Source organism: Sciurus carolinensis, chromosome 1 (genome assembly GCF_902686445.1).
Source record: "Sciurus carolinensis chromosome 1, mSciCar1.2, whole genome shotgun sequence".
Classification (NCBI taxonomy): Eukaryota; Metazoa; Chordata; class Mammalia; order Rodentia; family Sciuridae; genus Sciurus; species Sciurus carolinensis.
The window spans coordinates 189,397,684-189,423,068 of NC_062213.1; the positions used below are offsets into that span (position 1 = coordinate 189,397,684).

At 37.5% G+C, this 25,385-nt stretch overlaps 1 protein-coding gene across 1 annotated transcript in view; it reads right to left on the bottom strand.

Moving 5' to 3' along the window:
• Positions 1-5,284: 5,284 nt before the first annotated feature.
• The window catches only part of Stx12 (syntaxin 12), a 33,054-nt gene continuing 12,953 nt past the window's right edge, over positions 5,285-25,385 (bottom strand). Inside the window, exons 3-9 of the mRNA XM_047522136.1 lie at positions 23,439-23,538; positions 18,490-18,627; positions 13,495-13,538; positions 11,640-11,745; positions 8,849-8,921; positions 7,947-8,029; positions 5,285-6,805 (exon numbers count right to left, since the gene is read on the bottom strand). Coding sequence (XP_047378092.1) covers positions 6,713-6,805; positions 7,947-8,029; positions 8,849-8,921; positions 11,640-11,745; positions 13,495-13,538; positions 18,490-18,627; positions 23,439-23,538 — 637 coding nt within the window. The 3' untranslated portion in view covers positions 5,285-6,712. The remainder of the gene's footprint in view (positions 6,806-7,946; positions 8,030-8,848; positions 8,922-11,639; positions 11,746-13,494; positions 13,539-18,489; positions 18,628-23,438; positions 23,539-25,385) is intronic.

A 25,385-nucleotide genomic window follows, 5' to 3' on the forward strand; every position in this document is an offset into this window, starting at 1 on the left:
CATCATAAGAATCATACTGTGCAAGAAAGTATTAGAATTGCAGTCTTGCCCTAGGCCACCAGCTGGCTGAAAGAGACCACTAGCAGGGCCTTTAGTTATAATAGCTTTGTGTATTGAGTAAGTACTTACCTGAGCCAAGTATGTATTTTATGTGAATCTTTCATTTAATCCTCACAACACTCTTTTTTTTTTTTTTTTTTTGGGGTACTGGGGACTGAACCCAAAGGTGGTGTTTTACTACTAAGCTACATCCCCAGCACCTACCCAACCCCCACTTTTTAAAAATTTAAGACAGGGTCTCCCTAAATTGGGTGAGCCTTGCTAAATGGCTGAGGCTGGCCTTGCCTCCTCCTGCCTCAGCCTTCTGAGTCGCGGGGGATTATAGGCATTTGCCACTGCCCCCACGACACCACACTCTTGAGATAGGGATTATTATGATCCCTGAGTCTATATAATGCCAAATGCTCAATAAACAATACCATCTTTCACACTTTTATTTTGGTATAACCGTACTTTTTTGGTATGCAGCAGATAGCCACTTTTTCACGAAGTCAGAATTACTTGACCTGCAGCTTTTTCTTATTTTAAAGAAACTAATTGTATCGTTATCATTCACCCAGAAATAGGCATTGCTCAACAAAATCGGGGATCATTTTTGTATGATGGAAGTTCTCTATATTAATTCCCTGCTACTGTATAGCTCTTATGTAGAAAATCAACTTATCCAAAAGATTTTGCCCTAATTGAAGTCTCCAATACTCAAGATTTAACTGCAATATAACATTAACTTGAAATTTAACAAGAGAACTCCTAGGTAGGTTAAAGAATCACTTTTTCCTCTGCCTTCGAAGCACAATAAACTCATCCAGTAAGGGTGCAGATAATCAGATCACTTATTAAATGGCCTGTTAACCCATTTTGTCCCATCGTTCCAGATGTAGAACACCTATAAAAACTTGGGCAACAAAAATGCCACTTACGGTAACTTTGAAATAATCATGTTATTGGAGGTCTTTTGAGAAAAGTAATAGGTGAATAATGGTTAAGAGTGTTAGAAAAAATATACATGAAATAACATGTAAAGGACATATAAGCTCTAATTATGATTTCCAACCTGTGGGAAACTGATGCATCTATTAATTTGGTGAAATATTCACATAATTAAAAACTTGGTAATTAATGGATTCATATCCTCCTTTTCAGTCTGGTGATTCCAAATTAAGACCATCTGGTGATTCCAAATTAAGACCAGTCTGAAAGAAAAAGTCTTACTACTCCTAAACTTAATTTCAAGAAAACAAGTAATCCTATGGTTCCCTCCTTTGAGCACAAGGACATGATTTTTTAGAAAAATATGAAATAGTCTCAAAAGTGTTCTGAGTGTAACAAAGAATAACATATTTTATCTACAGTGATTATGTGGGCCTTCGAGGTTCATGCCCCTTTCAGCATGAGGCGATGTTGAAGCCACTTCTAGCTGTCAGTGACCTGACAAAATCTTAAGTCAGCTTTGCCTTTCAGTTTCTCAGCTTCTGCACATGGTCCTTCCAGTATAATCCATACAGCCAAGAACCATAAAAGTTATAATCTTACCCTTGTAATTCTTTACTCCTTGACCATGTTCCCTGTTTCCAGCACAGCTGATATTCACACTGGCCTCTGATGTAATAGCACCTTACATTTACCCAGGCCCTTATAAAGCAAAATGCTCTTTGTTTGGGCGCCAATGATGTCAGTACAGACCAGCAAAGTGGATGACAGTAATGTAGGCCTTTAACCTTTTAAAATGGAGACTGCTGGACTAGCTGCCTGTGGATTTTGGTCTCAACAAAGTGTGGACTAGAATCTAAAGACATTAGGAACATATCAATGTCAAAAAATTTTTAAATATCTTTGATATGTTTTATGAATGATCAAATAGACATTGAAAATTGTGTGTGTAGACAATATAAGCAGGAAGCTTCATTTAGTAGGATGGTAAATGAAAAGTACACAACGTGATGACAGAAGAAAGAATGTTCATGAAAAGTTGGGTAGAAATGGCCATTTCTTCAGATTTTTAGGGAAAGCCAGGTGCGGTGGTACATGCATATAATCCCGGTAACTCAGGAGGCTGAGGCAAATTCACAGCCAGCCTCAAGTCTCAGCAACTTAGTAAGACCCTATCTCTGAATTTAAGAAAGGGCTGGGAATATGGCTCAATGGTTAACACCCCCCCTTCAATATTCCCAGTACCCCACCCCACAAAAACAAAGCAAAACAAAACAAAACACCAAAGCCAAACCAAACAAAAAAACAGATATTTAGGGAAAGCTTCATGGAAGAGGTGGCAAGAAGAACATCAAAAGATTTATTTATCAGCAATGCATGGAGACATTATATAGTGTCTTAAGGTGTATTTTGAAAGTCTAAGTGTTTCATTAAATCCTGGCTCTGTCACTTGTAAGCTGTGTGACCATGGGCAGATAAGTTACTGTACCTCAGCTTCCTAAGCCATTAAAAGGGATACTCAGGCTGGGGATATAGCTCATTCAGTAGAGTGCTTGCCTCACAAGCACAAGTCCCTGGGTTCAATCCCCAGCACCAAAAAAAAAAAAAAAGAAAGAAAAAACAGGGAGTCCTTCCATGGTTTTATGAGTATAAGTTAATAAATGTAAAACATTTAGCATAGTAGCTTGCTGTTAGGGTTAAAATATCCTACAAATGGACTATTCACATACAAGCACCCTCTTGAGCCTTTCAATTCCTGTATTAGCCTGCTATTCCTGCCTCAGTCCTTTTCTTGTAAAATAATGAGGCTAGTTTACCTGGGTAATTCAGAACTTTAGAGATGTCATGGACCAGACAATATAATATAGGGTGTCATTTTTTTATTTTGCCAGTTAGGAGATTTTTAAAAAGAAGTCGGCCATCTAACATCACCACCATTTCACTTGAATAATATTAAAATATTCTGTGTGTGTGTTCTGGGTATTGAAACTGGGGCCTTGCACACATTAAGCTTTACCACTGAGCTTTATCACTTTGCCACTCAAGTTACATCCCCAGCTCTGTGATAGCCTTTTAAAAAAGTTGAAAGAGGAGAGGGATGTAGCTTAGTGGTAGAGAATTGTCTAGCATGTGAGAGGACACACATTTGATCCCCAGAAACTGGGGAGTAGGGGTAAGGTCACCACATCATTTTTCTCATTTCTCCATGGGCTACTATAAACTTGATCCTTAATCAAGTTTATAAACCAACTTTTATAAACTGTTTACAAAAACAAACCAACAGTAAAAACTGTATTGCACACTTATATTTTAAACATTGGATTAGGGACATAGCTCAGTGATAAGACTAGTTGCCTTGTGTGGAGGAGGCCCTGGGTTCAATACCACACACACACACACACACACACACATTAAGTGCTATATTGTGAATCAAATTTCATTTCAGTGAAGTATTAAAATGAACAACTCAATTGGTCCACAAATAGATCATAGGCTAGGAATCACAATCTTTCAAACTACATCCTGGTTAAATGGAGATTCTAAAATAATTTTATTTTGTGATACTGGAAAGTAAAACTGAAAAATCCTTTGAAGCTTAGGGATACATTCAGTATGTTGGAAAAGCAGAGAAGAAGCAGGTGATTCCTAGCTTATGGAACAGGATTCTAGACTGAGACATGAGTGAAGCTCTGATCACTTAGTGATCAAAAGCAAAGTAGCATTCCCATGACTGAGAAGAGTCTCTGAATAGAAAGAAAAACTAAATGGAGCAGGCTCAGAGTGTTTGGCTTTGCACAGACTGAATGGCAGTTTCATTTTGATGTTTTTATCTGATGGTGCAAGACAGTATAAGTTTGGCTTGAGAGCTAGATTGTGCGTTTTAATGAGTGAACACTCCCATCCCCAACTCTTACAGAAATCACACACACACACACACACACACACACACACACACACACACACCTCTACACCTCTCTGTGAACATCAGTCTTATCACTTAGCAAGTTCTTGTTCTAAAGCATTCCCAGACGAAGTGGCCAGAATATTTCTACTTTACCCTATACAAATTTTAATTCCTTTAAAGAGAGAATGCTGGTGAGCACACAGTACTCCTAGAGCATTTCAATAAAGGAAGGTAGAGGGCTGGGGTTATGGCTCAGTGGGAGAGCACGTGACTAGCATGTGTGAGGCACTGGGTTCAGTCCTCAGCACTAAATACAAATAAATAAAATGAAGGTCCATCGATAACTAAAAAAGAAAAAAATAAAGGAAGGTAGAAGAGGAGATGAGGAAAGGAAAAGGAGTAGAAAGGCAAACATACAATTTGTATGTTCATACTAACCATCATCTTTATAGTCACAATTTTATAGCTGGGAAGAACTATTTAAAAAAAATAATTTCTAGATGTTGACAGACCTTTATTTTATTCATTTATTTATATGTGGTGCTAAGAATCAAACCCAGGGCCTTGCACATGGTAGGCAAGTGCTCTACCACTGAGCAACATCCCCAGTCCCTGCAAAGAACTATTGAGAAATTTGGGGCTTATGGGTTAAGTGACTTGTCCAAGTATCCTCAGTAAATTAACCGCAGAGCTAATATTCTACAGGTATTTTGTAATCCAGTCTACTTTTTGACCTCCAAGCCAATGGTTCTCACAATGACCACACATAAGAATTACCTGGAACGTTTAAAAAATTCCTATGCCCAAGCCATAGTCCAGACTAATGGAAGTAGAAGCTTGGGGTGGGAATACTAAAGTATCAATATATTTTTTAAGTTTCTAATTTAAAGCCATAGTTAAGAACCACTGTCCTAGAGCATGGTGGCTCCAAAGAAAAGCAAGGCAGAGAGGAGGAGGACTCTGTGAATAGTTATCAGGCGCCATCTAGCAAGACCTCTCTGGCAACTGCCACAAATTCTAGGCCAAGTTCATATTTGCTCACTGTGACCATCATTACAACCAGCACTGGATTACACAGTACTACAGAATAGAACTATGGTCACTTTATTTTACCTAGATGCAACTAGTTTTTCACAGCCAATACATTTTCTTTTCTGGAATTTTTAAAATGATATATCCAAATTCAACTGTAATCTGGTGCAGAAGGGCAGTGACCAGAACTGTGCCACTGTGCCATCCCAACAGCTCTGTCCTCTTTCAACACACATTCCACCCCCTAAGCAACCCTCACCAGGTCTCCAGTCTTGCAAGTCTCAGTTTTTCTCACAACAAACATTTCTTTAATACCTACCTCATGAGGATGTTAACTAATAAAAACTTACTACAAAAGATTTGCAAATGTTTATTTGTATTAAGTAGGTAGAATGGTGCAAAAGTGCAAAGAAACTTATGCATTTGGACTCTTGTTTCCCTGCTTTTTCACATTAATTTAGTACAAGAAAATTAAGTAACATTAAGGGCAATGAAAGAAATGAACAAAAATATATGCCAAGTAGCCAAATCTTCAAATTCACTAAAGGATGAACTAAAATTGTTGGCCCTGTTCACATTTATGTTCCCTTTAATTAACTGCTCTAGGTCTGTGAAAAAGGGAAGTGGACAACATTTATACTACAGGACAGCAATCTTTTATTGAATCTTTTTTGTCTAAAACTCTGAATGGAGAGATTAACCTCTTATTCATAAATTAGGATGAGTCTAACATCACTATACCAAACCAGTATTATTTACAAAAACGAACCTTTGCTTTATCACCAGGTTCACAGGACTAAGTTTTAAACCCAACTTCAGTTCAACTTTTAAATCTTCCTGCCATCAAATGCCCAGAAACCCTTACAGGGTAGGGGCAGCCTTCTGACGGCAAATTCATCATTCACCAGGAATGTAAAGCCACAAGTGAACAACAAGAACAGAAAGATTAAATCATTCCAAACAATTCCTATTTGCTTTCCAAAAGCATGCTATGTCTAATTCTCCCTTTTTTTGCAGACAAGTGGGAGAAGGACCCATAGAGTATAGTAATGTTGATTAAATTAACCTCTTTGAAAAGGGAGCAAGATGGCTTAGTGTATATGAGGATGAACTGCTGTGGATGACACTAGCAGATAAAGTAGATTAAGTAAACTTCAAAACCAGATTATAACACATACCCAGCAACCGGTCAGTTCAAATGGATAGTTCTCATCTTTTTTCTCATTTAATTTAATCACAGGTGTACTTTGTTACTTTCCAGTTAAATATAGTGTCAAATCTTGCAAAATAGAGAACAGACTTCTTATAAATTCAAATTAAAATGTTAAACAATAAAAATTGCTGGCATATTATACAGTTTCTGACAGACTCCAGTACACTGGGTGCCAGAAAGTAATTCATCTCAGTTGCTAGTAAAAAGATAATTATATACACATAAAAAGACAATATTATGAGACTGTAGTGTCACCTGTCAAAAAGAATATGTAGAATGGAATTTTCAGTAAACACCTGGAACGAAGGGCAATCAGAATACAAGAGAAAGCAAAATTCATATAAGTTAATTCCTAATCTGAGAAATCAATAAATTGTATACATAAATTGATAAATACTGTCTCCATAGGTCACTAATTCCAAGGACTAGTTAGTAGTTAGTTTCTAACTAAATTATTACAGGACATTCTGGTGTATGCTCTCTTCTTGTGATCAGTTTGTTCTGGCAAGACTCCAACAAGCACTTGCCCTTGAAAACAACTCAGCAGGAGAAGGCTCTGGGGCAGTCACACTTCATTTAGAAAATAGCCAGATAAAAAATGCCAAGACTGCAATAACCACTGACAGGACAAGTACCAGGATACACATCTTCTTGCGAGACTTTTTCTGAGGAAAGAAATATGTAAAGAAGACACTCATGAAACAAGTAACATTTTCTATATCTAAGACTCCAAGGGTGCTTCATAAATCTACCTCCTTGTATTTCAAAATTAACTCTACCCATGCACAAATATGAAGAGACCTTCCCCAAAATCTCTAGAGTCAGCAGCAGTAGGCAGTAATATAGATTTTAATTGTTCACAAACACAGTTTTGCAAGGGAGATGTACCTATGCTGTTAGGCATTATTTGCAGTGAGTTACTTGTACGTATGTGTTTTAGTAAGTTTTAAACCTATTACAAAGTTTTATGTTCATTGTATAAAAAAAAAAAAAAAGCAAGAAGAGAAAATCACCCACTAATAAAACTATTGACTGTATTCTGACCTCTTACCTATCTATACAATTGTCTAACATAATTGGGATCGTACCTTTGATATTTTCCTCACTTAATATTTAACATCAACATTTTTGTTATAAATTCTTCATAAACATCTCAATTTACATATCACACAACATCAAGTGGATATATATAATTTAATTATGCTTTTATTGTTGGATACTAAAGTCATCACCAAGTTTTTAAAGGAAATACTATTATTAAATACAAATTCCCTTAAGAATATTCCCAGGAAAAATATCCCCTAGGAACCTGAAAAGTGACTGAAATGCTATTTATTTATAAAAAGCCATGCAACTCAAAATGAAGGGAAATAAGTAGAACTTATTCACAATATCTGTACATTGAAATAAAGACCAAAAACAAGTCATAAAATCAGAGTCTCAACTAATAAGGGGAAGAATTTCACTCTATAGGCATAGCTTCATAATAATTTAAGCCTTATTTATTCACATATAAATAGCTATCATAGTTGATTCTGTGTCCATCCTCTATGGCAACAGTCAGCATACAGTATCTATGAAGTCCCACTTTACCTGTACCTCTTACTATCCTTATTCAAACACATTTCAGCTGTGTAGGATATAAGAGTAGACTTACACTAGGTTCAGTTATCATGGCTAGCTTATGGGGTTAGCTTTGCAGCTAAGAGTCCAAAGAAGAGGCTGCAGTTGTTTAATGTGTCAATGTACCATGATGGCCCATAAAGTCTACAGTACCAAATGACTTTCTTTCATATCTGCTTTTACCTGATAGTAAGCAGCTCGCTGTAACTGATCAGTGGCTCTTTCGACATGCACCTCTGAGCTTTCCACATTGGCTTCTATGCTATCTGCAAAAAGGACAGGGGATGTTTTAGCACACTTGGATGTTTCAAGATTGCAAAATGAACAGACTTCTGATGTTATGGGTCCTGGATTCACTATCGACAGTCATGAAATCAAAAATTACTACCTCAATAAGAAAATAATCCTATTCTTTGGAAATAAATACTGAAATATTAGGGATAAGGATTTAAGAAGTATGTGACTCATCTATAAATGATTCAGAAAAAAATGCATACTGTGTGTGTGTGTGTGTGTGTGTGTGTGTGTGTAGCACAGTTTTCCACTGACCAACAAAGAGCTGCTTGGTTTGTGGATGGCAATTCCCGAGTGAAATGACAACATCCTTTTTGGATATATACACACAGACACATAAGTAAGAGTACAAACACACAGTAAGAGTACAAACAAAGCAAATGGGGCAGAATGATAACAAGACGTAAATTTGGGTAAAGGGTATAAAGGAGTTCCTTGTATTTTTAAAAACTTTTTATAAACTTAAGATTATTTTCACATAAAAAGCTTTTAAAAAGTCACTCACCCCATAATTATGCAAATATTTGGAGAGAAAAGCTTGGAAGCTGACAGTTATTTGTCTAAGCAAAGACTTCCCAAGTGCTATGGCCAGTGAATAGGGCCAAGTATTCACGGAGGCCTCACTTTAACTTCCACATTTGATAATACACGAATATTGCTAAGAAAATGAATTTAGTAATTTAAAAATGATAGTCCCAAACTTTAATTCTATATCTGACACGTCTTATTGACTTCTTGGCACACAAATACTATCGACTCACCTTGATATTAAAGGTATCAATAATACATACCAATCAGATCACCTTGGTCATGGATCATCATGGCCAAATCTTTAAATATCTGATTGACATCCAAAATGTCAGCCTAAGGAAGACAAAAAACAATTAACATTAAGCAATATGTTAGACAATTCCTTTCATGTAATTACCTAAAGTTTTGGCTTTTTTGTTGATTATTTTGTTTTGTTTTATTCGCAATAGATTGAACCTAGTGCCTCATGCATGCTAGGCAAGTGCTCCACCACTGATCTATATTCCCAGTTCACATGTGGTTTTTTGGTACTGGAGATCGAACCCAGGACACTTTATTACTGAGCTACATGCCCAGTCCTTTTTAACTTTGAAAGAAAATCTTGTTACACTGCTAATGCTGGCCTTAAATTTGTGATCCTCCTGCCTCAGCCTTCCAAGTTGCTGGGATTACAGGTGTGTATCACTGTCGCTTTCCAAACGTGTATCATATGGCTTCCCAAACATGTTTTTAAAACTGGACAAAACATGCTTTCTCCATAACAGAAAATAATTTATCACTACTTACCTAATAGCATAAAATGGAAGGCAAGTAAACCCATCTGTCAAGCAATATTAGTTGAATGTGCTGTATGAGAACCAGTAAGATCACCCAAGACAAAATGGTATAGAATATAAGCTAGAGTACTGGGATAGATAAATTCTTGGTATGATAGCTCTACATGGAGCCTAAATGGGGCCTTTTGGCAAAAGCCTGTGAGTACCAACATATGACAATGACTACTCTGACTTTGGACTAGAGAATTTAAATGATTTATATGGGATCTTGCTACCTGGTAAATGCAAGGAAGAGTAGATACTCACAAGAAGGAAGCCTCTTTTCCCCCAGGACTGATTCTGTTGGATTCTACTGCCACTTGGGCAGTGCCCTAGTGACACTAGGGAAATAAGTACATAATAAGATAAATAAGAAAGGGTGGTAATAGAAGAACTGACTAATGAATGGTACAGAAAGAGTGCAAAAGAGGAAGACTGCAGTACAGAGAGGCCTTGAGCTGTGCCTTAAAGCAAAGGAAAGGTCATATAAACAGAAAGGAAGTGAGATAAAGAGCAAATAGTCACAGACTGAACATGCCTGATCTCGTCTGATCTCAGAAGCAAAGAGTCCCATTTGGCTATAACATGAGGTTTGTGTGATAAGATAGGAAATGAATGGATATGAAAATTGAGCCCTACTGGACTGTGTTGAATGTGAAGTAAGGCCATTCCTGACATTCATTATATTATGTTCCTTTCCTTAACTCCATATGTCTCCCTCTGCTCCCTGTTAACATTTCTAATGTTAGATAATCGGGTCAATGATTAGCAGATGATAAAGAGTAAGGAAAGATATAACGTATTTTTGTTTGTATAATTGTTTTTCATTAGTTATTTTTACTTACATGTAATGTTAGGATTTATCTTGACATAATTACAAAAGAGATGTGACATTTGAGGACAATAAAATAGGTATAACTTAAGGATATACTGTCTCATCTAAAAAGAGACATGTGTCAGGCACGGTGGCACACACCTGAAATCCCAGTGACTTGACAGGCTGAGACAGGAGGATCTCAAGATTGAGACCAGCCATAGCAACTTAGCAAGGCCCTAAGCAACTTAGTGAGACTCTGTCTCAAATAAAGGGGAGGTGGGGAGCTGGGGATGTAGCTAAATGGTAAAGCACCTCTGGGTTCAATCCCCAGTACCCACCCCATGCCACCTGAAAATAAATAAATAAATAAATAAAACAGATGCTGATGGCCCCTACAACAGTGGGTCTCAATTCTGGCTACACATTATAATCACGAGAATCATAATCATTCAAAAGAATGTCCTCCGTGTCTTGAAGATACAAAACTGAGTAAGTCAAGAGTCCCCATGCCTTTAAGATGCTCCTAGTGATTATAAAATATCCACGCCCAGGGCCTCACCACTAGTACTTATAATTTATTAGGCTGAGTCATATAAAATTGTGGATATTTGCCCATTTTTAACCTAAAAAAGGAACTTCACATAATCATTGGTGGTACAGGGGAGAACTCGGGCATTAAAAAAAAAAACTTTTCCAAGTGATTCTAATGTGCATAAACTGGTTCAAAGCCAGTGCTATAGATGAAGGTCAAGGAGGAGCTCCAAGTTTCTCCACTCTCCTCTCCACCCCAGGGATGGCAGTCATCTACCTCCATGGAGGAGAAAACCACCTTATTTAAGAATATTTTACTGGATACTATGTAAAGTTCAAACTGGAGCTCAGTTATTTAAGAAAGGACTACAGACAACCCCCACTCCCCAAAACCCCTACCTCAAAAACTGTTTCCATTTCTCTGATCTGCTGAAATGATAAGATCTGCAACTTGGAATTAGACTCTATAATGCACAAAAATGGAGCAAGACTTTTGGTCTGCCTGTATACTGTGCTAATCAGATTAAGCAAAGGGGTTCTCCATAGAATCATGCCCAATCTAAAGGTGGCTATTGAGATTTGGGAACAAAGTCCTAATAAAAAATAAAATATTTGTTTGTCTTGCTCTGTTCTCCATGCATTTCTCAAGGAGACCATGTAAGATATGGTGTTTGAGAAAAGGATTTGAGGACTCCTAGATGCCAAGGTCAATACCATAACAGCAACTTAGCAGCAATAGTTAAAATCACCATGACCAAAATGAGACAGATAATGTGCAAACACAATGATTCATTTTATGCTTTTTCATAATAACTCAGAAAATTCAGGCTAAAAAGCTCAGAAACCTGCAGAAACAGAGTCAAACAAAAAATATGACCTAGCTCTCACCTCCAGCTGCCGAATAGCCGTTTCCCTCTCTTTTATGAGTTCCAGATCTTGCTCAGTGATGGCTGCTTCGTCCTCCTGGCTCTGCATCTGGTTCCACTCCTCATGGCTGCAGGGAGATAAGCACTCTAAATGAGTCCTCCTTCCTTAGGTATGATGAGACATATCTACAACACCTCTGTTGCCAGCTGAACCTATGTAAAGACATTACTGGGGCACCAACTCCTCTGCTATCACTACAAAGTTCCTGAGGGCCACAAGTTTCATATCCAGAGGAAAAGAGTTGGTAATACCAAGAAAACACAGTTGCAGACTCTGGGCAAAACTGAGATGAAGCAAAGTTATGGGGGATGGGATTCCTTGTTTCTTGCATTTAGGGGAAATGTAATCTTGCTAAGACTTTCTAGACAAGGAAATAGCCTAAGATCTGAATTCAATGAATTACTCTGACTCATCCTTTCCCAGGGCATTCTCAAACACAAGCTGTATTGGTACCATGGATACTACTAAATGGGTAGAGGAGAGCAAGCCAAGTAACCCACCAGTGCTTCACCAATTCATTTAACAGAATCACATCTCCTGGATTTCAGGAATTTCCCCAAGGTTATGCTTTGGGTTATATACCTCTTAACAGAAAACCAAAGTAAAAGCTAGTGAAATGTTATAAAAATTCTGTATTTAGAAGAAATTATTATACTAGATACAAGATACTTTGAAAATGCAGTGATATGCATTTTTCAACAGTATGTATGGATCATACTTTGTCCCCACAGTATTTAAAGAATGTTCTCCATGTCTTGGAGATACAAAACTGAGTGAGTCAAGAGTCCCCAGGCCTTTAAGATGCTCCTAGTGTAGTGGGGGAAATGGAGACATGATAAAAAATTTTAAGTTCCTAACTAATACCATGAATACATATCTGAGATTAGCTTAGAGAAGTTAAGAGTCATCTTTCAGATACAAACTATCTGCTTTTCCTCTTCATGTTCCTAGAAGGATGAGTTGCCTTTATTTTAGAGGTGAGTAAACAGAGACCTGAGAACACTGACAAACTTAAATCTGAATTAGAGATAAGATGACTGAGACCTCCTAATTTGTAGATTTGTGGGTTCATATTTATTCCATACTTATTCCTATGAGTGAAGTTTTATCCCCCACACAGGACATCAGAGTTTCCTGGAATTTTTTGTTCACCTTAAATTACTCCTCCTGTAATTCAAAGACCTTAGAATAGCCCTTGGCTCCCCTTTACTTTGTACTTTTTTCTCATTGATTTTGTTTTATTTTATTTTTGTTTGGTGGTAATGAGGATTTAACCCAGAGGCATTCTACCACTGAGCTACAAACCTCAGATTCCCAACCCACCCTCGCCCCTTTTAAAAGTCTAAGACAGGATCTTGCTAAGTTGTTGAGGCTGTCCTCAAACTTAAAATCTTCCGGGCTGGGGAGATAGCTCAGCTGGTAGAGTGCTTGCCTCGCAAGCCCAAGGCCCTGAGTTCGATCCCCAGTACTGCAAAAAAAAAAAAAAAAAAAATCTTCCTGCATCAGCTTCCTGAGTTGCTGGGATTGTAGGTATGTGCTACCACACTTGGCTTCTCAATCATTTTTTAAATTAAAAGTAAACATAGACAGGCACGGTGGCTGTAATCCCAGCTACTCAGGAAGCTAAAACAGGAGGATTGCAAATTGGGAGGCATCATAAACTTAACCCTGTTTCAAAATCAAAAATAACAAGGGCTGGGGATGTAACTCAGTAGTAGACCACCTTGGGTTCAATCCCCAGTACCACAAAATATTTAACAGACAGAGATAGGGACACCCATCAACTATCCAACAGGATGGATAAATAATTCTTTACCTGTCAAATGAAACAAGCTGCTCCTCTCTTTGCCTCTCTTCTGCCTAGAAAGCAGATGGCATTATTATTGCTGTTATCCAGAAACAAATATGTCACAGACACATAAAACAAGGGTATGCTTAGTTATAGTATAAAGAATTAACATCCCTGACTTCAACAGAATCTTTAAGATGACAAGAGAACTCTGGCAATCTGTCTCAACTAAGAAACTAGTGTGAAGTGGCTAAAAGCAAATCAGCATTTCAGTTGGGGCCCAGAACAGAAACCATACTAACGAGGACCAAAAGAACACAGGTAGGAGAGAGGGATTATTATTATTATTATTATTGTTATTGTTATTGTTGTTATTATTATTATTATTCCTCTTCTTCTTCCTCCTCCTCTTCTTCGTCACCATCACCACCACCACCACCACCACCACCACCACCACCACCACCACCACTTTGGAAAACATTTTAGCTGTATCCTCTACTGCTGAAGGACATCTGGATGTTTTTAATTCTTTTTGTGGTGCTGGGGATTGAACCCAGGGCATCATGCACACTAGGTTAGTGCTCTGCCACTGTGCTTCACCCCCGCCTTGATGTTTCTGGTTTCTGACTACTACACATAATGCTGCTCTGAACATTCTTGTACATACATCCTGGTATACACGTATGCAGGTTTCTCTATGGTAGAATTGCTGAGCATAAGGTATGTATGTGTTCTGAAGAAGCTGCTGAAATGTCTTCCAAAATACTTGCTCCTGGGCCAGATAGGAGAGTTCCTGCTAATCATATCCACAACAGACACCCCCAGTATTCACAGAATTTAAAATGTCTGCCCTTCTGGTAGACATGAAATAGTATTGCATTGTTGTTTTAATCTGAAAATCCATGACAACTAAAGAAGTTGAATACCCCTTCATTTGTTGGACCATTATTCAAAATAAAACCAATATGTTTATTTGCCTTTTTCAGTGTGTTGACATTTACACTTGTGAAGCAAAAGCAACAGAGGACAAAATGGCTGTGGCACCAAACTATACTGTCTTCTTCATCACCAGGCACTTGCAGGTAAAAAAAAAAAAAAAAAAGCCAGTTTGTCTTTGATGAAGTCATACAAATTATTCATTAAATATCTACCCCTTGATATACATCTTTTTAATACTCTGTAGGGTGAAATGGGAAATATATATAAAACATTATTCTGTTACAAAACGAAATATGTTTGTCTCTAAGAAAAGCATTTGTATAGTTCAGTGGTATGCTGAATTAGTCACATTTTTAGGGAACGCCATTTTTATTTATTCCATTTTTTTTGAGGTGGAGTACTGGGGATTGAATCCAGGGGTGCTTTTACCACCAAGTTACATCCCCAGCCCTTTTTTTTTTTAATTCTGAGACAGGTTCTCGTTCATGTGCTGAGGCTGGCCTCAAACTTGTGATTCTCCTGCCTCAGTCACCTGAGTCTCTGGGATTACAGGCATGTGTCACCATGCCCAGCTTCGATATGATTTAATAATATATTTAAAAGTTTATAAAACTTTTATAAACATACACATGTAACTCAGTGGTTACAAAGTCCCTGGGTTCAGTATCAAAAAAGAAAAGTGTATGGGGTCCTGAGATCAAAAGTTCGAGAACTGTCAGGCCTGGTGGTGCAAGCCTATAATCTCATCAATTTGGGAGGTAGAGGCAGGAGGATAGCAAGTTTAAGGCCAGCCTGGGCAACTTGGTGCCTGTCTCAAAATAAAAAATAAAAATGGATGGGGATATAGCTCAGTGGTAGAAGATCCCTGGGAGCAATCTCCAGTACCAAAAAAAATTTAAGAAATGTTCTATTGGTTGTACTTTTTTCATATTGACCCATGGGGAATTCTTTGTACAACACATTCAAATTCTAGTCCTTTGTCAGTTACACATATAGTGACACTTTCTTGCAGTTTGTGGCTTATCTTTTCACATATTTACTACTTTCTCTGCTCTTCACTCCTTTCTGCTCTTCAGACTTTTCTTTGAGGATCACTGCCTTTAGAATTTCCTTGAGTTAAGTGTGCTGGGCTTATAAGAAACTTTTTTTTGTTTTTTGGTACTAGAAAACGAACCAATGGTCACTCAACCACGAGCTACATCCCCAGCTCTTTTTTGTTTTGAGACAAGGTCTTGCTAAATTGCTGAGGCTGGCCTCAAACTTGCAACCTTCCTGTCTCAGCCTCTCAAGTGGCTTTCACCACCAGGCCTGCAGGAACTGAAAATGTCTTTAATTAGACCTCACTGTGGGTATTTATTTTTCCTGGGTTTAGAATGCTATGTAGGAAGTTACTGTCCCTCATTAACATCCAAGATAGCATTCTGAGTGTGGTGGCTCATGCCTGTAATCCCAGCAGCTCCGTAGGCTGAGGCAGGAGGACTACAAGTTCAAAGCCAGCCTCAGCAACAGCAAGGTGCTAAATAACTCAGTGAGACCCTGTCTCTAAATAAAATACAATAAAGGGCTGGGGATGTGGCTCAGTGGTTCAGTGCCCCTAAATTCAATCCCTGGTACTCCCCCAACTTCCTCCAAAAAAGATAACATTCTAGCAGGGTGTGATGACGGAAGTCTGTAATCCCAGCAGTTTGGGAGGCTGAGGCAGGAGAATCTCAAGTTCAATTTAACAAGGCCCTAAGCAACTCGGTGAGATCCTGTCTCTAAATAAAATATAAAAAAGGACTGGGAATGCAGCTCAGTGTTTAAGAGCCCTGGCTTCAATGCCTGGTACACACCCGCGGCGCCACACACACATACACATTCTACTGGTTAACGTTGTTAATAGTAACATTGTTAACAGTAACAAGTTAACTGTTGATTCCAACTTTTCATCTTTAAGGTATTCCAACTATTTCATCTTTAAGGTATTCCGTTTTCACAGTGATTTTGGCAATTTTCTATCTTTGGTGATCTGATAAGTTTTTTGGGCTGGGGACATAGCCCTGTTTGTAGAGTGCTTGCCTTGCATGCACAGGGCCCTGGGTTTAATCCCCAGCACCACAAAAAAACAAAAAAAGAGTTTTTTTAAATTTATCCTGCTTGCTTGTGATTTATTAGGCTTCTAGAAACCATAGATTAGGGTCTTTCATGAATTCTAGAACATTATCAGACATTATCTCTTCAAATGTCACCTCTGTTCTATATTTGCTCTATTCTCATTCTGTAACTCTATTAAAACCAGGGGAGCTTAACCACTGAGCCACATCCCTAACCCTTTCCTTTTATGTTTAATTTTGAGACAGAGTCTCACTAAGTTGCTTAGGGTCTTACTAAATGCTGAGGCTGGTTTTGAACTTGCAATCCTTCTGCCTCAGCCTCCTGAGTCATTGGGATTACAAGGATACGCCACCATACCTGGCCATGTCTCATAATCTTTCTTCCATATTGAGCCTCTTAACCCCCTGTGCTACATGCTGGAAAAAAAAAATCTAACCAATTTTCTAGTCAAACCACCCACCTATTAAGTTTCTCATTTCTTTATTGTTTTCCAATTTTAGAAATTATTTTGTTACTTTTCCAAAACTTTTTGTAGTTTTCTGATTCCTGTAGATGTTTTCAAATTTTTCTTTTATTTCTTTAAACACAATAAGTATAGTTGTCTTATAATTCCAATATAGTCTTTACAGGTATAATTTTATTTTACTGTTGTTTCTAGAGGTTCTTGTTCAGGATAACTTGTTTCTTTGTGTGCTTGGTTATTTTTAACCAAGTGCTACTCACTGCGATTCAATGTGTTTGAGGATATTCTTTCTAGACCAGGATAAAGGTGTCTCCACAGAGTGGATCTGGATTTGCTTCTGCCTGGTACACAGGTGTTTCACCAGTCCAGGACCATTTGTAGCTTGAAGCTTTGGAACATCCAGTATTTGGACAGTAAATCTGCCAGAAGATTACTTTGTAGCAGAACTTAATGTCTAGATCTTCCCTCCCTCTTGCCTGTTTCTACCACCTGCTTAAATCAGTGCTAATGCAATCTTTTTGAAGGAAGGCTTACTTTTGGCTTACCTATACCCTAAGAATACAGTCTTTAAGGATTCAGTTTAATTTTGGAAACACCTTTTATATTCTCTACCATGCATGGACCCTGGGCTTTGACTTTTGTCCTCTTTATGACCTGAGGACATCAAAACTGAAGTTCAAGTGTGCCCTCAGTAAATGTACTCAGTGCAAAAAGCATTATCAGTGCTCTCTGCTTACCTCTCTCAGATTTTGACCTTAATATTTATTTTAATGGCTATTTGCTACTTTTGAGAAGTTGAGTTTTTAAATCCCAGTGTTTGATAATTCTTTTCAAAAAGACAGAGCTAGTCCAAACAATCTAGCCTGCTATAGTCTAGAAAATAGACTCAATCCTTTGTTTTTAACAATGATTAATATAACAAAATGAAAATTACACATAATTCTACCTCTTTTTTTAAACCAGTATGCACATTTCATTTTAGTCTTTGACCCTATGCAGACACATTTTTTTACACAGGTTATACCAATCTGACTTTTTGGGGGAGAGTTGGGTGCTAGGGATTAAACTCAGGGGTGCTTAACCACTGAGCCACATCCCCAGCCCTTTTATATTTATTTATTTTATTTTATTTGAGATAGCCTCGCTCAGATTCTAAGGCTGGCTTTGAACTTGTAATCCTCCAGCCTCAGCCTTCTGAGCTGCTGGAATTACAGATGTGTGCCAATGCACTCAGCCAATCTGTCATTTTGTAATAGCTGATGTATATGTTTAAAACAAAGGCTGATAGTCAAGGAGAAAGGAAGGGGAAAAAACAAAAAAAAACTTTAGGAAAGAACATCCTGAAATTGAAAATTTACATTTTTTTTTTGTTAAACAAGTCTTTTTATTTTCTAGTTGTCGATGGACATTTATTTAACTAATTTATTTATATGTTGTGCTGAGAATCAAACCCAGTGCCTCACACATACCTGGCAAGTGCTCTACCACACCCCAGCCCAAAAATTTGCTTTTAAGAATCAACTTACAGAAAGACGAGATCCAGCTCTTGCTCTGGCAATACTCTCCTTTTCCTTTTCAGATACCCTTCTCTGCACAGCCTGGAAATTATTTAAGGCTGCAGAGAAGTCATTCATGAGGCGTTCTTTCTGAAGTTTCTGCTGGCGCTAAGGAAATTAAAGAAAGAATTTGAGATTTTATATTAACCCAGAATCATTTGGCTTTAATTCCTATTAAAAGTAAAATTATACTTCTTGCAGATTTCCAACAAGAAAAATTATTACAAAATAGAATCTTCTTTAAATTAATTAATTCACTCCTTGCTAGCTCAAATTCCCAGTTAATACTATTCAGACCAAATCAGAAATTTCTTTCTTTCATTCTGACAAACCTGGGAACTGGATATCATTTATCTTGTAATATCAGAAGAAAATGCAATTCAGAATTTCTGTTCCCTGGAGAATCTAAGAGAAGAATACTATCTTTGGACTCAGACTGGACCCAAAGATTGATTTTTATAAAAATGTTGAAACTATATTTGTGTATACTGAGTTCACAGTTTCCCAGCAAACCATAATCATTTTTATTTATAGGCTTTTATTTTAAAAGGTTTAAAATCTTTAAGAACTTGATAACTACTTTATCTACAGGCTATCTTTATTAGGCTTGCTACTTCTACATCTCAAAAAATACATGCTGAGAGCACTTGCTGTATACTAAGCACACAGAAATAACTTCAAATAGCTCATCATCTATTTAGAGATAAAGAATATAGACACACAAGTGACAAAGTAATAAATAACAGCTATATCCAACTAGTACAATAGAAGTTCAGAGGCGAGCTAATCAGTAAGAACTTAAATGGTCAAGAAAGGCCTCAAGAGGACGTGGAGACTGAAGAAAGAGTGAGCAGAATAAGCAGAAGGACGGGATAGAGCAAATCCAACCAAGACAATAGTGTGAGCAGAGGCTGGTGGGAGAAAACTGGGTCTATAAGGAGATGGTCCAGCTGGAACCAAGGTTTATTCGTTAGAGAAGACAAAAATGAAAAGGCAGGGAAAGGGCTAACTGTAGGGGATTTTAAATGTCAAGTTAATAAATCTGGGTCTTAACTCCTAAAGAACAAAGAGCAATGAAGATTTTTCATATGGGAATATGACAGGGACAAAGGAGTAACTTACAAAAATCAGTCTGTGATGACATGCCAAGTGGAATGGAAAGAAGAAAGGAGTAGAAACAAAAAAATTCTGCTACAGGGCAGAGGACATAGCTCTGTGGCAGAGCACCTGTCTAGCATGCACTAGGGCCTGGGTTTGAACTCCAGAAACTCAAAAAGAAGAACAAATTACTGTAATAGTTTAAATTTAGGAGGACACAGTATCAGTAACTGGATCACAAAGAAATGAATTTAAGAAACATATTGACTGAGTGAGAGATAAAGAATGACTCAAACTTCAAACCTGGAAGAATGATGGTAACACCAAAAGCAAATTTAGGTGAGAAATTTTTTCCCCTTTCTGTGATTTTTATTACATAAATAATATTATAGCAATAATGGGGAAATCACTCCCTAACATTGTCATCCAAAAATACTACTTTCTTTTCTTTTTCTTCTTTTTTTTTGTTTTTGTTTTTGTTTTAATGCTAGGATAGGATCCAGGGGTCTTTGCATATGCCCAGCAAGTACTCTACTACTGAGCTACACCTCTAGCCCCAAAATGTAGTCTTTTCAATATATCATAAACATTTTCCATGGTTCCATAATCTTCATAATTATAATCCTTGAAAAAAAAATGATGATCTTTGTTATATATCCCATCAAGCTTATCTAGTAAATTTTATGTAAATATTCCTTCTAGATTGTTCCCAATTATTTTTAAATATTTTTTTAGTTGTAGATGGACACAATATCTTTTTTTTATCTTTATGTGGTACTGAGGATTGAACCCAGTGCCTTTCATGTGCGAAGCAAGCACTCTACCACCACGCTATAGCCCCAGCCCTGTTCCCAGTTTTTAACCATTAAAAATAAAGCTCACAAGGGCTGGGGATATAGCTCAGTTGGTAGAGTGCCTGCCTTGCAAGCACAAGGCCCTGGGTTCAATCCCCAGCACTGCAAAAAAAAATAAAAAATAAAAAATAAAGCTCAAGTGAGCCCCACTGTAACACCTAATATTTATATTTAGCTCCTGAGTACATATACTTATTTTTCCTAAGAATTTCTTACCTTAGGACAAATTTGTATGAGTGTGAATATTAGGTTAAAAGCACAAACTTTTTATGATAACCAGTATCATTAGTCAACTTACTTGAGGGATTTTTTTTAAATATATATATATTTTTAGTTGTTGATGAACCTTTATTTTATTCACTTATTTATATGCGGTGCTGAGAACTGAACCCAGTGCCTCACACATGCCAGGCAAGTGCTCTACCACTGAGCCACGACCCCAGCCCTATTTGAGGGATTTGAATGAGGAATCCCATGTAAGATACCATATAAAATATTTTTTGCAAGTAGGAGATGTGAGGACAGAATTGGCACTATGGGTCAAGTACTGGAAGGCTCAAAGGCTAGAGTTAAAAGAGATTTGGGGGTCATGATCCTAAAGGTAACAGGGAAGTCATAAACGTAGATAAGAGCCCTGAGGGAGAAAATAGAGTGAAAAATTAGAGCATCAATGACAAAGCCTTGGGCACGCCTACTTCTAGGAGGATATATTATCAAGGAAGGAAACCTGGGTATCGCCAGATTTGGGGAAGAGAATGAAAGAGAATCATGAAAAAAAAGAGTTTCAGTGGTTAAACGAACAAACAAAAAAACACGCTAAAGAACCAAAGAAGTCAGAGAAGATAAGTGAATAAAAACTCAAAAAAGGCCACTGGATTTGGCAAGTTGGTAACTAGAAGATCATTTATAATAATACATAGGTATGGGGGAAAAAAACTAAAAACAGAATATATGGTTTATGCACAGGACAGTAGTGAAAAGATGGGTGATAGGACTAAGACAGATTAAATAAGGCAAGAGTAGAAAGAAAAAGGGTACACAGCACAACAGGAGAAAGGGAATCAAGGAGTTATATTTCACTGGAGAGAGTGTGTTTGTAGATCTATTTCATATTCTTAATGAGCCAAGCTAATCCAAAAATAACTTCTATTTGGTTTTTGAATACATTAGATGATTCTGGGGATAGCAGATTTAGCTTTCTATTTATATTCTGCTTAGACTACTATTTAAACCTTAAGTACCTGCAATACTCTTTCTGCATCAAATCCTTAGACTTCTGTCTTATTACTATGAAAACTATCTACAAATGTATATTTCCTAAGTGCATAGCTGGGAGGAAAAAATATAATTTGGGAATAAGCTGGAGATATTCGATGGTAAGGGGGAACTGCTCCATAACAGAAATGTCAGCAAACAACTCACATATGGTAATCATGTTTATCAAAAGTATTTTGTAGCAGGAAGACAAAGCTTCTAGTCTTGGCTCCTCTTTTGTGCAAAGAACACCAAAACTCTGGACTGAATATTGCTACATTAAACAGCTTGACATGTTAAACTGCTGCTTTTCAAGTTTTTGAAGACCCACAATAAGAATTTGACATCATGACCTAGTACCATATACACATAAATGTATCAAACAAAAGTTTTGTGTAATGATATTTACTCTTATTACATGGTACAAACTCTGATATTTCTACTTTATATTAGTTTTTGAAAATGCCAATCACAACACACTTAAATGACTTCATATTTCAACAGTCACAAGTTACAGTTGTATTTGTTGTGCTGTCTTCCAGTACTAGGGATTGAACTCAGGAGCACTCTACAACTGAGCTACATCCCTAGCCTCTTTTATCTGGGGACAAGATATCAATAAGTTCCCCAGGTTGGCCTTGAACTTATGATCCTCTTGCCTCAACCTTCCCAGCTGCTAGGATTACTGGTATGGGCCACAGCCCAGCAAGCCACAATTTTTTTTTTTTATTTTTATTTTTTTTGCAGTGCTGGGGATTGAACTCAGGTCCTTGTACTTGCAAGGCAAGCACTCTACCTACTGAGCTATCTTCCCAGCCCAGCAAGCCACAATTTTAAAAACAACCCAAGATAGGGAAATTGAAAGTTTTGTCTTTAGAGCTATCTGAGACAGGATATCATAATCTTAAAAGTTCATAATAAAAAGTCATATAAGTCAGGCTGGGGATATAGCTCAGTTGGTAGAGTGCTTGCCTCTCAGGCACAAGGCCCTGGGTTCAATCCCCAGCACTGAAAAAAAAAAAAAAAGTCATGTAAGTCAAGTGCCCCCACAGAGAAGTTTTTTTCTTTAAGGTAGACCATGAATGATAGGTAAAAGAATCAAACTATGATGGAGGGGACACATCTGGTTTCTAGAATGAAAGAAGACATTCCATATTAAGGGAACAATGAATCCAAGTAAAAACTGTGTTCATTTAAAGAATTTAAATGTCCTTTGAATAAAATGACTTGGGGGAAAACAAAAAAAACAAAACATCTGGCCTGAACATTTCCTTAACCTGAGACCTGTGAATAACCCTTGACGGGATGCTAAAGTGATGGCAAAATATGAAAGAAAGATGTTCAATGGAAATTTGTAGATAGTGGATCCAAAACAAATTAGGTCTAAGTCTAGCAAAATATAGCTGCTAGCCAAATCTTAAAGAGATACAAACACTGAGATTCCAATTCAGCTAAATCCATTTTCTTAATATGTTAATAATTTGTTATTAATAATAGCACTACCCCATATTGAGTATCTAGTGAATGTCAAGCACTTTGCTACATCTGGTACATACATTCCTTCTAATGCCACAAGTCATATCCCCCCACTTTACGAATACGGAAACTGAGGTCCAGGTTCTAGCACCAAAGGTCAATTTTTATTCCACCATCCTGCCTTTCTACTACAACAAAGTGCTTTCCTATTAACAAAGCATAAAAGAAAATACCAACCTGTTCTGAAGTAGACAAGGGAAGGGGCAGGGACCCTAATTCCTTCAGCAATTCATTTGTTTCCTTGGCAAGTTGATTAGTGGAGTGCTGCAACTGTTGCCTAAAAGAAAAAAGAAATATTTCAAGATGCTTCTTGAGAGCTATCATACTGAGTACTACTTTGCTCTCAGAGTCTCACAATGCAGGGAATGAAGGACTATTTGAAAAAAACAGGCCCCTCGATGCCCATGTTCACAAAAAAATGTCAGTAATACTACCCAGGCAAACCCACCTCCAGGTATCTTTACGTTACTGAAGGAAACACAATCAGGAATTTTAACTCGTTGGGGAGAAAAGAGAAGCACATCAGCAGTTCTGATATAACCAGAGAAAGAGCAACAGCTGCCCCCTAAATCTCATGGTTTTAATGCCCTGAACTTCCTCATAAAATTCTCATACTGAATTGCCCAGGAGTTCTGCCTGGTTAGTATCTATCACAGTCCACTGACTAGAGTCCAGGCATAGGCAGTTGAAGGAAATATGCATTAAAAGCATAGCTTTGTACCTACCCTAGGGAACAACCTCCAAAGATCTATTCCCTCATTCTTGCTTAAAGGCTGATTCTTTTTCAAATTTATTTGGCTGCCTTCCTGCTCTTTATGCTTGACTTTCTTCCTCCCTTCAAAACAAAGAAGTCCTATGCTGTTTAAAAATACATAAGGGGTAGGGGTATACCCAGTGATATATAAGAAGATGGGGAAGTGATACTGGACAAATTATATTATTATATTGTGTGCATGTATGAATATGTGACAAAAAAAATCCCAGCATTATGTACAACTATAATGCACCAATAAAAAATGGTGGGGGTGGGGAGCTGGGTGGTGGGCATGGTGACACATGTCTATAGTCCCAGCTACTCAGGAGGCTGAGGCAATAGGATTACAAGCCCAGGAGTTCTAGGCCAAGCTGGGCAACATAGTGAACCCTGTCTCAAGAAACAACCCAAACAAAAGAAGTAGGGAAGAAAGGACATTAAAGAGGCAAAAATATGTAATATATTAAGTGAGATTAGAAAGTAGTAGAGTTCCTTTCACTTGTGGTTTCCTCTACTGTCTAGTCATTTTTGCAAAGGTTTTAGGGAGGACAGACAAACCACATGATACAGTCTGAATGTACATGTCCCCCCAAACTCATATGCTGAAATCCTAACCCTGCAAGGTGACAGTATTAGGAAATGGTACCAGGAGGTGATCAGATCACAAGAGTGAATTAGTCATGAATGGTTAGTCCCTTATAAAAGAGTCCCTGGAGAACTGCTTTGCCTCTTTGACCAAGGGAGAGCACAAGTGAGAAGGCCTCATCTATGAAAAGGCAGCCCCTCCCCAGACACTGCATCTGCAGTCTGGATCTTGGATCTTGGACTTCCCAGTCTCCAGAACTATGAGAAATAAATTTCTGTTTTTTATAAACTAACTGGTTTATAGTGTTTTGTTATAGCAGCTTGAATGGACTAAAACAACACACTACTATTAATGTTTTTTCACTGTAAATGAGCCACCAGGATTAAAAACAAGGGAATAAAAAACAAGAGAGAGTCAATCAGGAGCCAGAACATCCCAAACAGTACTAAAACAGAGAGATTTCATCTCTCCCCGGAAAACGCTCACAGTAATAATAGTCATTCTCTCACTACAGAATGTTTTAGGACAGGAAACAGGAATATTGCTAAATGTATTTTAAAGATAAGGAACTAAACTTCTAAAAGCAGGAATGAAGTCTAAAAGAATATGATTAAAAAAAAAAAATCAGGAGTTCTACCACCACTCTCCTTCAGGCTCCCCTTAGGTCATTCTGAATATTTTTTCTAACATCATATATAGTTAAAAATCAAACTGGACTAGATCATCAGGAGTCCTGTGTCAACAAGGTGGCTTGTTAGGCAGAGCTGTGAGCAGAACATAGTTT